The following is a 13,582-nucleotide window of genomic DNA, read 5'->3' as shown; positions in this document are numbered from 1 at the left end:
TCTGCTTCTGCTAAGATGACAGGGACTGAACCCCTGGACCTTCTCGATGCAAAGTGTGAGCTCTGCCACTGAGTTTTGGCCTCTTCCCGGAGGCGAATAGGCCTTTGTTCTTCCCATTCCTCATGATGGGCCTTGATTTTTTTTTAACAAAAAATATTTTTCTTTATTTTTTACCAACAACCAAAACCCAAACAGTGAAACCCCCCAGGCGGCTGATACACTGAGTATACATAATCAATAATAACATATTAAAATCAACCATGTACAATTCTATATACATTAACACCTCCCTCCACCAGATTTAACTTTTAACGTTTTAATTGCCCCAAATTGTTCAAACCTACCCAAATAATTCAAAATCTTCTCAAACCAATCCTTCTCTTTCTCACTGACCTTAAACCCTTTCATTCTGTGTATATTCCCAGTTAGATATTCTAAAATTATAATATTATTCAATTTTTTCCTCCATTGGTTCACCCCTAGCTCTTCTGCATTTTTCCAATTACTTGCTATAACCTGTCTGGCTGCAGTTACCATCAATTTTACCCATTTACATTCATCTTTTGTTTTTAACTCGGTGCTACTCAGGCTAATAAGAACCATTAATTTAAAAATTTCTACCTTCCTACCCACAATTTCCGATATTTCTATACCAATCTATTTCCAAAATTCATTAAATAATGGACAATTCCACCACATATGACTGTACGTTCCCATCACTCCACATTTCCTCCTCTGCTGTTACCCAAGCCCATGCATTATGCACTGAGCTCGTGGAGGTTGCTGCTAGGCAAAGTCGTATCTTCACAGGGTAACCGCTAGCATAAAGAGAAGACCAAAACCAAATTGACAGCAGCATAACAAACAGCGAAGTCAGTGAGCCAGCTCTCAAGGCTTCAGGTGTGTTCAGGAGTCAATAAACACAGTGAGAGGTGCAGGAATTAATATCTAGCTTGTGTGTACCTCTGACTATTGCATAATCCAACTCCTACACATGTATACGCTGCCCACAGACTGCATCCACACATTTTTTGGAAAGGCAGGTGGATTACTTTCGTAGGATGCGCTCCCACAATTGATGTATACACTAGGCTTTAGGTGAACACCTGATCTGGTCTGTGCAGTGGTAATTGGGGCACATAGGAACCCAAGGCTTGTGTCTCCTCCCCAAAAGTAGAAGCTCCAGGCTTGGCCATTGTGTGGTGAGCTGTGGCAGACACCAGCGATACTACAAGAGATGCTCATGAATTAGGTGGTGCTAGAGTTGTCTGAATTCCAGACCTTTCTCTGACAGCAATGTTTTGCTGTTCCAGTTCTTCAAAATGCACTGCTTGGCAATCAGATTTTACAGTTTTGGAAGTTGGGCAACATCTGGGGCACACGTGGAAATTCCAAAACGGAAGCAGAAGTTGCTGAAACAAGTGGCACAGAGGGTCCCTTCAGTGGAATGGGATCACATGTGATAGCATCCTACAGCCGAGAGACAGAGAGAGAGAGAGAGAGAGAGAGAGAGAGAGAGAGAGAGAGAACACTTTTAACAAAGCTAGTTCTTAGATGTGCAATGAAACTTTGTTGTTGACATATGTGGCATTTGCCCTCCTAGGTGTGTGACATCATACTGGGTTCATAAGGAAAGGGTTGACTAATTGTAAAATGACTAACCAATGGGAACCCAAGGGGAGGAGTTAGGAGTTAGAGTTGTTGAGAAGACAGTCTGGAGTTAGAGAAGAGACAGAGAGGATAAGTCTGTGGGTTAGGCTAGTCTGATGTGAGAGAGTGAGAGAATTTGTTAAGAGCAGTCAGTCAAACAGTTGAGATAATCAGTCAGAAGGTATTAGGAAGGTATAGGCTGGTAAAGAAACTAAAGTTAAGATACTGACAGGAATATTATCTGAGAAACCATAAACTTGTTAATGTTTATAAAATAAACTTGTTTATTTGGTTCACTTTTAGCAACTGTCTGGACTCAGTGTTTTACCCGAGAGTAACAGGTTGGTGGCAGCGGGGAAGCGAGCACAGTGGGGGCACAGGGATCAATAGACTGTTAAATGTCCGGGGACCTTGTGTGATCTCCACAACATCTATCTGTCTCAAGAGACAATGGAGTGCGCCTCCAGGGGTAAAGTCAAACTACTGTATTAGCAGCAACAAAGTGACCTCCCCAGGGCACAAGCCTCAAAGCAGACCCACTGAAATCAATTAACATGGCTAAGTAAAACTTAGTTGAATACCACCCTTGGAGTAAGATTTGCCTAGCAAGTTCTGTCAGCTCAAGCCCTGTGCAAGGGCTTTTGATTTCACAGTGGGGCTTTCCTCCTCCTGCGTGTCCCCCGAAATGGACTCTGTGGAGTTGGAAGGACCCCTAAAACAGTGTGCAGGAAGGTGGAGGAACTGAGCTAGGGGAATCATTCTGTCTGACAAGTCAGAATCCTTGTGCAGGCAAAAAGATGGGAAGCACTGAATTCCACCCACAGTGTCTCTCATTCCATCCATCCTGGGAAACAGAACCTTGTGGGGTTTTTTGTGTGGCCATTCTCCATCTCTTTTCCTCTCTGTTCTGGCTTATCGGTCCCTTTTCGACTTGCTTTTTATTTCGTTACTTTGCTTATTTACTGCCTGAATCGTTCCTGTGCTGTCTGGGCAAGCCGTTTGCCCTTGCGTGACTTAGCGTTTCCTCTCATTCTTTCGGGGAGAGGGTATTGATTATTCTCCAGCCACTTTGGAACGCAATATATGGCCTCATAAACACAGGGACCATTCTGAGCATCTTCTCAGACTGCGCTAACACTAAATTTGTCTCTCCCTTAGTGCCCAAATGCAAATGAAACAGAGGGGAGCGAGGACATTTTTCCGAACGGAGAATTCTTTGTGTGCTAAATCCTCTTCGCTTAATGATTCAGTAGGGCGACTAAGATGGCACGCTAGGTCCTGTAAATCCACGAGACAGGTAGAAAGTCAAAGGATGAGCCAGAACTTGGGGTGTTGCCTAATGAAAGCGCCATAGCTCAGTGTGAGAATATCTGCTTCGCATGCTGATGGTTCCAGGTTCGATGCCTGAAATCCCCAGGAAGAATGGGGAAAGAATTCTGCAGAGCTGCTGCCGGTTCAGTGCAAGCAACAGTGAGTTAGATGCAGTAGCGGCCAGTTTGGTAGCAAAGAGGCACCCTCTCTTGACATCAGTCTCGCTGCAACTTACTGCATTTTTCGCTCTATAAGACGCATGTTTCCCCTCCTAAAAAGTAAGGGGAAATGTGTGTGCGTCTTATGGAGCTAATGCAGGCGGGAGGCTCTGCTCAGCGCTCCCTTTAAAGAGCACCATGGAGTGTGTGTGCGGCTCTTGGGGGCTTTTCCCCGAGGAGGGAGGAGGGCTGCCCTTCTCCCTCCTCGGGGAAAAGCCCCCAAGAGCCGCACACACGCTCCACGCGCTCTTTAAAGGGAGCGCGGCTCTTGGGGGAGCCTTCATCTCGCTGCCTGGGAGAGGCTGTGTGCGGCTATCCCATAAGCCAGGACTGCAAGAGGCATTGCTGCGCAGCAATCCCTCTTGCTGTTCTGGCTTCTAGGTTCGCCGTGGGAAGCCTCTTGAGGGCAGGGGGAGCCTTCATCCCGCTGCCCTGAAGAGGCTTCGCGCGGCTATCCCAGAAGCCAGATCCCTCTTGATGCTCTGGCTTCTGGGATTCAGAATATTTTTTTTCTTGTTTTCCTCCTTCAAAAACTAGGTGCATCTTATGTTCTTGTGCGTCTTATAGAGTGAAAAATGCAGTACTTGGACAGGGATAAGGCAGGGAACAGGAAGCTGGACTAGGTGGGCCATTGGCCTGATCCAGAAGGTTCTTCTCATGTTCCTGTGATACCAGGCCTCACCAGTGGGTCAGAGGAGACTGTAGATGGCTCTCCAGTGTAGTGGCTCCTTGGGTATTGGTGAGTGTTGGGGACAAGTTGCTGAATGCCAATTCAGTGGCGTAGCGTGGTTTGCAGCTGCCCGGGATCAGGCAGGCTCTGGGGGGACAGGGTGCGGAGGGTAACGGAGCCCAGCCCTCACCGCCAATGCCACCAGAGCGACCACCACTGGAGCCAAGCAGAGCCGCACTGTGCTGCTTGCCTGCCCATGCAGGTGGGAGTTTGTCTGGGCCCTCGGATCATCCCAGCCTCACAATAGGGTTGCCATACATCTGGGTTTTCCAGGACATATTCAGAATACTGCAGTTGGCAGCAGTGTCTGGACAGAAATCGGGAAAATGTCTGGGAAAATCCAGATGTATGGAAGCCCATTGCCAGCAGTGCTGTTTGGGCCAATTTTGCATAAAAATAGCTCAAAAACAGCATTTTTTGTGATTTTGGGAAGAAAAAAAATACTCAACAGCTTTTCTGTCCAGATTTTCATTGTTTGAAATATGGCAACCCTACCTCACAGAGCAGCTCCGTGCTGGCAGGGTGGCATGAGATAGACACAACGGCCATGTGCCCTTCGATCTCAGCCTTGCAAAGCGAATGCAAGTCTGGTATCAAAGGGCACACAGCTATTGCATCCTTCTCACACTGGCCTGCCAGACCTGCACCGATTTGTGAGGCCGAGATCTGTTCTGAACGATTTGCCCGGCAAAGCAATCAAAAGCACATCCTGGACAGTGTAAGTTCGTATATTCATGTCAGAAGATGACTTGAAACAAAGCCGATATAAGCTTCACAACTGAAAATGGCCGAAGATCATTTCTGCAGCTGACCTTAAATGAACTTTCCTAATTTTGCTTCATGCCATGAAGAAGTCTTGTCAGTTTCACGGTCTGGCTTTTGATCTCAGAAGTGAAATTGACAAAGCTTAATCACAGTGCTGAGAGAAGCGCTTTTGGGAAAGAAATGAGTGGTTTGTTTCTGCCACTCAGCTACTAGAGTGCACCTCTTGCCCTTTGCGTGTTCAGACCTTTAAACCTCCCCCTTAAATAAATTCAGACAAGGCTCAAATTTTGGTTTGTTTTTTGGCAGAATTTAGGCCACAACTTTATTGATTACAGAAAGTGATGGTTGCATAGGCTCTGGTTTGACTAGCTCCCTGCCATGTAGGTAGCGCTGACCCAGGGTTCCAGCATAGGTCAGCCAAGGGTGAACACCTGGATAAGCGGAAAGCCAGGAACAGGCTATCTCTGCCACCCAAATGTCCCCCCTGAACTCAGGGGTTGACCAAACCATTGAGTCCCTGGATTCTTTTAACGGAATACCCTTTACATAGGGATGGTGAGAGCGTTCTCCCATCCCTATCACCTGAACCAGAACCTACCGGAACCTTACAAGTTGTGACGATTTGCTACGTGGCAGGTGAAACCCAAATGGCAACAGCCAATCAGCCAAGTGGGGAAAATTTCTGCAGTGCCCCTGTCCCAATGACACACGACGGCATAGCAAGGTCAAGCACAAACCCTAAAAGTAGGGAGAGGTGGGCAGGTGTTCCGAATGCACATGCTGAAAGAGGAAGCTCTGGGTCACGTGCATGGGTATAAATAGGTCCCTCAAACCGTTTGGACTGCGTCCCATTGGCCAGATTGCACCCAGCTTTGAGGGACCCACCAATCAGGTGTTGTGGCTGACCAATCGTACCCACCCACAACACAGGGGTGTCAGTTTTCCAGGTCTCACCACAATACGTGCCCTCTTTAAGGGAGGACCTGATTTGGAGAAAAGGGAAGGAATTTTAAAAGATGAATTCATAAGGGCACTTTGCTGGCTGCTCTCTTCCCTGAAGACTGTAGCCTCTGCATCAAGGGTTTTTTCCCCCCACTGTCCTTCCCACAACTGCAACCTCCAGTGACTAGATGTAGTGCAATTGTCACAGGTGAAGAGGCTGTGGAAATACCTCACGGAGGAATGAGCAGATCAGGACACTCTTTGCAAGATCATGTGCATAAGCTCTTAAAATGGACAGTGCCGATTTGATGCATGTTTACTCTTAAATAAAACTTGCATTGCATTGAGCTGTGACTAGGTCTGTGTACACACTATATGTCTTTAAAGCACATTTGAATCCCTGCTGATAAAGTAACTTCTTGCAGGGAATGGTCAGGAATTTGGTTTTGTTCCTACCTGATTTGTGCACATCAAAAACAGTTCACACTTCTCCAAATTTTGTTATGGTGTTCTCTAACAAAAAATAAATGCATGTATTAGAGGAAAATGCATATAAAAATGCAGATATCGGTGTTTTTAAAAATGGTAATAATCAAAATAAAAATGCATATACAGTATAAGAGGGAATATGTTTGTGAAAATGCACAAATTAATGACTTTCCTTTTGGGGGTAAAATGTTAGGAGAAATGCACACTGAAATGCTGGCGAATTTTTTGAGGCCTCTTTTTTTTAAGTGATGTGGCGAACTTAACTTCAGTTATGACAAAATGAGAAACTGAGAGAAGCCCAAATTAATGGATTGATCTTTCCCTTGGCTGTGGAAGCTCATGCTACAGTCAGTGGTACAAGACTTTCATCCACCTCCATTTATTAGCAGGAAAAGTTCAGTGGAAGTTTGAGCTGTGCTCCTACAGACTGTTCCATTATTCACACTAATTGGGTTTTCGCTTCCCAGACAACCCTGTTATTCAATGAGTGGAAACGTCCACTTATTGGGGCAGAGGGATCGGACTATTTCCTATAGAGGATGCTAAGATCAAGAACATAATATTTTGTTAAGAGCATGTTGGATACATTGTACAGAAGTGTACCAAGAGAGTGGATCCCTCTCTCAGATGAAGTGGGAGAGCTCTCTTTAGAACGCAGCATCGGACTGATAAGCCAGGGTCCCCGTTGTCTGAGACAAACCATCATTCAGCCTGTGAAGATAACAGTGCCTGAACCACATCGGGCAGCCCTCATTGAAAGCCCTGTGGCTGGCATTTGTGATGTGCTCAGCGTCATTCATCACATCCGTTCAGCATGGCACTTCAGTTAGGGAGCTTGGCACTGATTGCAGGATGTGAAAATCTGCTGAAGAAGTTAATAGCAGTGCCAAAATGGGGGTAGGGTGGGCAGGGGTGTTAATGGATAAATAATAATTGTTATGTGGGATGCGGGTGGCGCTGTGGGTTAAACCACAGAGCCTAGGGCTTATCGATCAGAAAGTCAGTGGTTCGAATCCCCGTGACGGGGTGAGCTCCCATTGCTCGGTCCCTGCTCCTGCCAACCTAGCAGTTCGAAAGCATGTCAAAGTGCAAGTAGATAAATAGGTACCGCTCTGGTGGGAAGGTAAACGGCGTTTCCCTGCACTGCTCTGGTTTTCCAGAAGCGGCTTAGTCATGCTGGCCACATGACCCGGAAGCTGTCTGCGGACAAACGCCGGCTCCCTTGTCCTATAGAGCGAGATGAGCGCCGCAGCCCCAGGTTGCTGAGGTCCAGTGCTGAGGGCCTTCTGGCAGTTCCCTCATTGCGAGAAGCAAAGCTACAGGGAACCAGGCAGAGGGCCTTCTCGGTAGTGGCGCCCGCCCTGTGGAACGCCCTCCCATCAGATGTCAAAGAGATAAACAACTACCTGACATTTAGAAGACATCTTCAGGGAAGTTTTTAATGTGTGATATTTTAATGTATTTTTAATCTTTGTTGGAAGCCACCCATAGTGACTGGGGAAACCCGGCCAGATGGGCGGGGTAATAATAATAATAATAATAATAATAATAATAATAATAATAATAATCTTGCTTGGTTGGGAGAATTTCAGGTAATGATATATGTAAGTTCATTGAAAGCCGTCCATTGGAACCCAGACTACTTTTCTGTTTTCAAGTGGATGGCCTTACTAATTTTGCCTGGCAAGGCTCAGAAGACTGTAAATGAGATTGACGTGAAAAATTGTACCGTTGGTCTGGTGGTTAAAGCAAACGAAAAGGGACCGTGTAATTTAGGCTGTTTTAGTTTGTTGATACCGTAACTGCCTGTTTGGCAAACAAGGCCCTGCGTTAGCGCTTTGACAATGTATGGCCATTATGCTTCCGAGGCTCTGACAACTAAAGAATAATCACGCCAAATCCACAATGTAAAAATAAACCATGCGTCTCTGTTGGATTGCTAACAATGTGCCGTGGGAGGCATGAGTTGCTTAGAACAACAGACATCAATGTATCAATAGCTATTGTCGGGAAAAGGACTTAGATCTCCAATAATGAAGAGTGAGAGGAAGGTGGCACATGTCTCTTCCCCATTGTCAGTACTGCGCAGCTTAATTTGAGCTAGAGCACAACAGAGCTGGGCCCAGAATCTACTCCCCATTCTTGGAATGAATCCTGAAAATTTCAAAATAATAATATACCCGAGTCCTTTTTACTGTGTGCAAAGTGTCTTTCTCTCGCTTCTTAGTGACCACAACCAGCTCACACAGTGGCGTAGCGTGGGTTATCAGTACCCGGGGCAAGGCAAGTAATTTGCGCCCCCTAACCCATGGATTTGCGCCCCCTAACCCGTGGATTTCCCTAACCCCCAGATGTTGCGGCCGGGGCCCCCTGCACCCCCCACGCTACGCCACTGAGCTCACACACATATTAGAGGCTAGAATTTCAGTTTTAGCCCCCGGCCCTTTTGCTTTCCCAGCAAAGAGACCATCCTTCTCATTTTGCCAATTGAGCCCTGTTTCTTGTGCAAACGGAGAGACTTGTACAAACTGAGCTCAGGTATGTACAAACTCAGCATCCCTAAAACCAGAAGCTTTGCTTTTGGGAATTACAGGGACAGAACCACCCAAACTGTATAGAAATTTATTCATATATGTGACTACAGCAGCGAGAATGTTACTTGCTCAAAAATGGAAAGAAGAAGAAGTCCCAGCAAAAGAAGAATGGATACAAAAACTTATGGAATATGCAGAAATGGCAAAACTTACCGGAAAAATATGAAATCAAGATAACAATTTTTTAAAAAATAAAAGAATGGAAATGGTTTATGGAATATTTACAAACAAACTGTAAAAAGATAAGAACATTGGCAATGACCTGCAGTTTTATACGAGCACATATTTAAAGTGGATGAATAAATGAGCAAATTAAGGTAATCTGGATATGCAGAAAATATTAAAAATAAATTTAAGGAACCGCAGAAAGAGGGGGAAGGAAGTCAAGTTTTGAAATGTTAAAATGAGTGTAAAATTATGGAAATGTGGAAAACTGAAAATTGTTTTTTAAAAGAAAAAACCAAATTCAGCATCCCTACCAATAGAAAGAGTGGGGACCGCTAATCAGAGTCATATGAGTAGGGATGAATTAACTAGGATGGAGAACCTGGGGCTCTCAAGATGTTGCTGGACTGCAACGGCCAGAACAGATGGAAGTTGTGCATCCCATTTGAGTGCCCCAGGTTCCCTATCTCTGCACTAAAGCACGGGCCACCTCTCTGCTTGTTTTCATTGTAGAGAGAGTGCCTCTAACACCTCAGTAACCTGTAGCTCTGAAATAATAGAGACATAGGTAAAGGGACACCTGACCATTAGGTCCAGTCGTGGACGACTCTGGGGTTGCGGCGTTCAGCTCGCTTTATTGGCCGAGGGAGCCAGCATACAGCTTCCGGGTCATGTGGCCAGCATGATTAAGCCGCTTCTGGCGAACCAGAGCATCGCACGGAAACACCGTTTACCTTCCCGCCAGAGCAGTACCTATTTATCTACTTGCACTGGCGTGCTTTCGAACTGCTAGGTTGGCAGGAGCTGGGACCGAGCAACGGGAGCTCACCCCGTCGCAGGGATTCAAACCGCCGACCTTCTGTTCGGCAAGTCCCAGGCTCTGAGGTTTAACCCTCAGCGCCACCTGCATCCGAATGGAGACATAACAATAGTTTTATGCTATTCTATAATTTATTATTGAAGCAGGCATTCCTCACACCACATCTGAAGAGAACACAATTAACATGGTGTTCTTATTTTTTTAAAAAAATGGTGTGTGTACTAACACAGATGGACATGAGTACGAAGTTACTAGATATATATATCTGTAAGAGGTTGACAAGTCATTATGGTTTGGAAAAACCCCAGTGGCCCATGATTTCTCAGTGGTCTTTGAAACCACAATGTCTCCTTGCAGCATAACTTATGAAGAGGTTGAAGACTCAGCCTCTGATCTTGAGAGACTTGAGAGCATCTGCTTTGCCACACAAAGTAGTTTCCGGATTTTCCTCGTGGAATTTCGCCCAGCATTTGTATATCCAGCAAATGTTGGATTTCCTCATCCTGTTGGTTTTATGGTCTGGCAAAAGAAAAATGCTAGCAAGCATATAGAATGTTCATTTTTCTACAAGGGCCAAAGAGAGAGGCAGGCAGGGACAGCGAATGTGGGATATTTTGGAGATTAGTACAGTTTCGCTCTGTTGATCTTGATCTCCTTCACCATGGTGGTGCAAGCTTCTGGGAGCTGTTAATGGTGCCAGCAATTATCAATCACAATTAAAATTGCATCCCAAATGTAGAAAACCCCATCTTGGGCCAGGCAGCCAATGAGGGTTCTTCTGAATTGCAGCAGCAGCAGCAGCAGCAGCCCAGTCTATGGCCAGTGCAGTTTTTTAACTGTTCCAGCTTGCTACAGACCCAAGACATAGGCTGAGATCCCACCACCCAGCACAATCATGCTCCCCCACCAACAGCCTTCATTTGAACAGTTTTGTCAACACCTTGCTTTCCAAATGATGGCCGCTGTACCGATGGAGGTTTGAATCACTCAGTCATTAAGCAAGTGGAACAGAACTTCCCCTCCCTCTCTTCTTCCTAACTGCCTCCTCTGCCCCAAATCTGCTCCAGAGCAGTGTGGAAAACCCCAGATAAGACTTGAGAGTGCAGTGAGGGAGAGGAATGTACCATCACATGGGTGGAAGTTGTTCTGTTCCTGCAATGGCTTCCAGACCCTCCAAGTGTCCCTATATTCCAGGGACAGTCCCAGATTTACAGAAGCCATCCCGGTTTCTGATTTGATCCCAGAATTTTCCGCTTTTCCTTAGGACGTCCCTGTTTTCATTGGAGAAATGCTGGAGGGTATGGAGTTATGCAACCCCCAAGCCAAGGAGATAAGTAACTATAAAACCTTTAGAATAAATCTGAAGACAGGCCTGTATAGGGAATGTTTTATTATGTTTTCATATATGTTGGAAGCCTCCCAGATTGGCTGGGGCAACCCAGTCAGATGGGTGGGGTAACAACAACAACACCTTGGTTTCCGAACGTCTCCGTTTCAAACATTTTGGTTTTCGAAAGCCGTAAACCCAGAAGTAAATGCTTCGGTTTTCAAACTTTCCTCAGAAGTCAAACATACCACGCAGCTTCCGTACTGAGTTTTCCTCTTTGAGGCTTCCATACCAAGTTTTCGGTTTTCAGTCATTTTGGAACTGAAATGGTCTTCCAGAATGGATTACTTTTGAAAACCGAGGTACCACTGTACAGTGGTACCTCAGGTTAAGAACTTAATTCGTTCTGGAGGTCCATTCTTAACCTGAAACTGTTCTTAACCTGAGGTACCACTTTAGCTAATGGGGCCTTCTGCTGCCGCCATGCCGCCACGGCACGATTTCCGTTCTCATCCTGAAGCAAAGTTCTTAACCCTAGGTACTATTTCTGGGATGGCGGAGTCTGTAACCTGAAGCGTCTGTAACCCGAGGTACCACTGTAATTGAATAGGACGTCCTTGCTTTCATCAGAGAAATACCGGAGGCTATGGGCTTCATTGTATACAACCCTGAACGTGGGAATGTGATTTATCTGAGGGGCTGATTTTGTGTGCACCTTCTTTTCCATGTGTGCATCAGGAGACACAAGATTTACAGAGAGGAGCGCAACCTCACCTCGGACTCAATAACACAGCTCAGGCAAGAGGCAAGCTGGCTCCAATTCCACCTGGGAATCAACCGCTATGCATTGTACCCACGGTCTAGCCCTCCGATTGATCAGCTCCTCCGGGACACGCAAAACTTTGGAACCATCAGCGCTGGTAAAGCTTCCTTTCTGAGAAGGATTAAAATTTACAGCATGCAATGCTTTGAAAGAAAATGTGATGAAAATGGTGTATAGGTGGTATATTACCTCTGTAAAATTAGCTAGAATGTATAAAACAAGTAATAAATGTTGGAAATGTAAAGAAAAGGAAGGAACTTTTTATCATATGTGATGGGAATGTAAAAAAGTGAAAGACTTCTGGGAAATGATATATAATGAGATGAAAAAGATGTTGAAATATACATTTATTAAAAAACCAGAAGCATTTTTACTTGGCATTGTAGAGGATGATATTAATAGACAGGATTGTAAGTTGTTTTTATATGCAGTGGTGGCAGCAATAATATTATTAGCACAAAAATAGAAGCAAGAAGAATTATCAACAAAAGAAGAATGGCAAATGAAATTAATGGACTATGCAGAATTAGATAAATTAATAGGAAGGATTTGAAACCTGCGGGATCAGAGATTCTTGGAAGACTGGAGTAAATATTTGAACTATTTGAAAAGAAACTGTAATAAACAGATTACGCTAGTAGGATTGCAAGAAGTTCTGTAAGGAGGATTATTTGAAACATTGCAAGAAAGACTATGATGAGAATTATTAGTTAAGGACAATTAAAAGTAATAGAGAAATTAAGAAATGCAAAACAAGCGATAGAGAACGGAAAATCTTCAGAAATTGTTGACGGAAGTCTAAAATATTGTATAAGAAAAGAAGTTATGTTAAATGATTGTTGAAAATGATATGTTTAAAAAAACCCAATAAAAGGTAAAGCTTCCTTTCTGAACTGCCACCTCCACCAGATCATGAACTACAAGCGCAGAGCAAGCTTGGGTGAATGCATGCCTGATTAGTGGCCGGGTTACTTTTTTCTTAATGAAATGCTTCTGCAGCCAGCTACCCACTAATGTGGATAGGGAAATCCTGGGCTTTAAGGGGCTCCCTTTGTCTTTAATTAAACACTTCCCGTTTGCACATTCAGTCCATTTTATTGCTTTCCGATGAGCACAAGTATAGAGAGACAACAAAGGGGTAGTTTGTTAATTGCCCTTGGAAAAGCTTCCTTTAATTATCACAATGTGCATTACTGTCCCCATGAAAGGGAAGCACTTAGATTACTGGTTTCCTCCCATTATTATTGTTTCGGTCTCCATTTTTTTGGTAGCTAATAATATCATTTTGCTATAAAATAGAGGGAAAGGTCATTAGAAGAAAACACATATGAAGACCTGCTTTCGAAAGCCCTCTTGATTACAAAAGCAGTTTCTGCCACATGACATTACTCTCTCCCCACCACTGAAAACTCCCCACCCTCTCCATGCCAAAATTTCCCATACAGTGGTACCTCAGATTAAGAACTTAATTCATTCTTAAGGTCCGTTCTTAACCTGAAACTGTTCTTAACCTGAGGTACCACTTTAGTAATGGGGCCTCCTGCTGCCGCTGGGCTGCCGCCACACAATTTCTGTTCTCATCCTGAAGAAAAGTTCTTAACCTGAGGTACTATTTCTGAGTTAACGGAGTCTGTAATCTGAAGCATCTGTAACTTGACGCGTCTGTAACCCGAGGTACCACTGTAGTGCTCTTGTCATGACTAAAGGAGACCCAAAATATGCTCCCCCTCCCCCCCAAAAAATCATCA

General features: G+C 44.7%; 1 protein-coding gene across 1 annotated transcript in view; it reads left to right on the top strand.

Moving 5' to 3' along the window:
- FAM20A (FAM20A golgi associated secretory pathway pseudokinase) overlaps positions 1–13,582 on the top strand; it is a 42,856-nt gene that overhangs the window by 10,767 nt on the left and 18,507 nt on the right. Inside the window, exon 2 of the mRNA XM_083727615.1 lies at positions 11,750–11,931. Coding sequence (XP_083583741.1) covers positions 11,750–11,931 — 182 coding nt within the window. The remainder of the gene's footprint in view (positions 1–11,749; positions 11,932–13,582) is intronic.

The sequence above is a fragment of the Podarcis gaigeae genome (assembly GCF_964106915.1).
Source record: "Podarcis gaigeae genome assembly, chromosome: 2".
NCBI classification, from domain to species: domain Eukaryota; kingdom Metazoa; phylum Chordata; class Lepidosauria; order Squamata; family Lacertidae; genus Podarcis; species Podarcis gaigeae.
The sequence above is the reverse complement of the archived record's forward strand: the minus strand, read 5'-3'. Positions and strand labels throughout refer to the sequence as shown.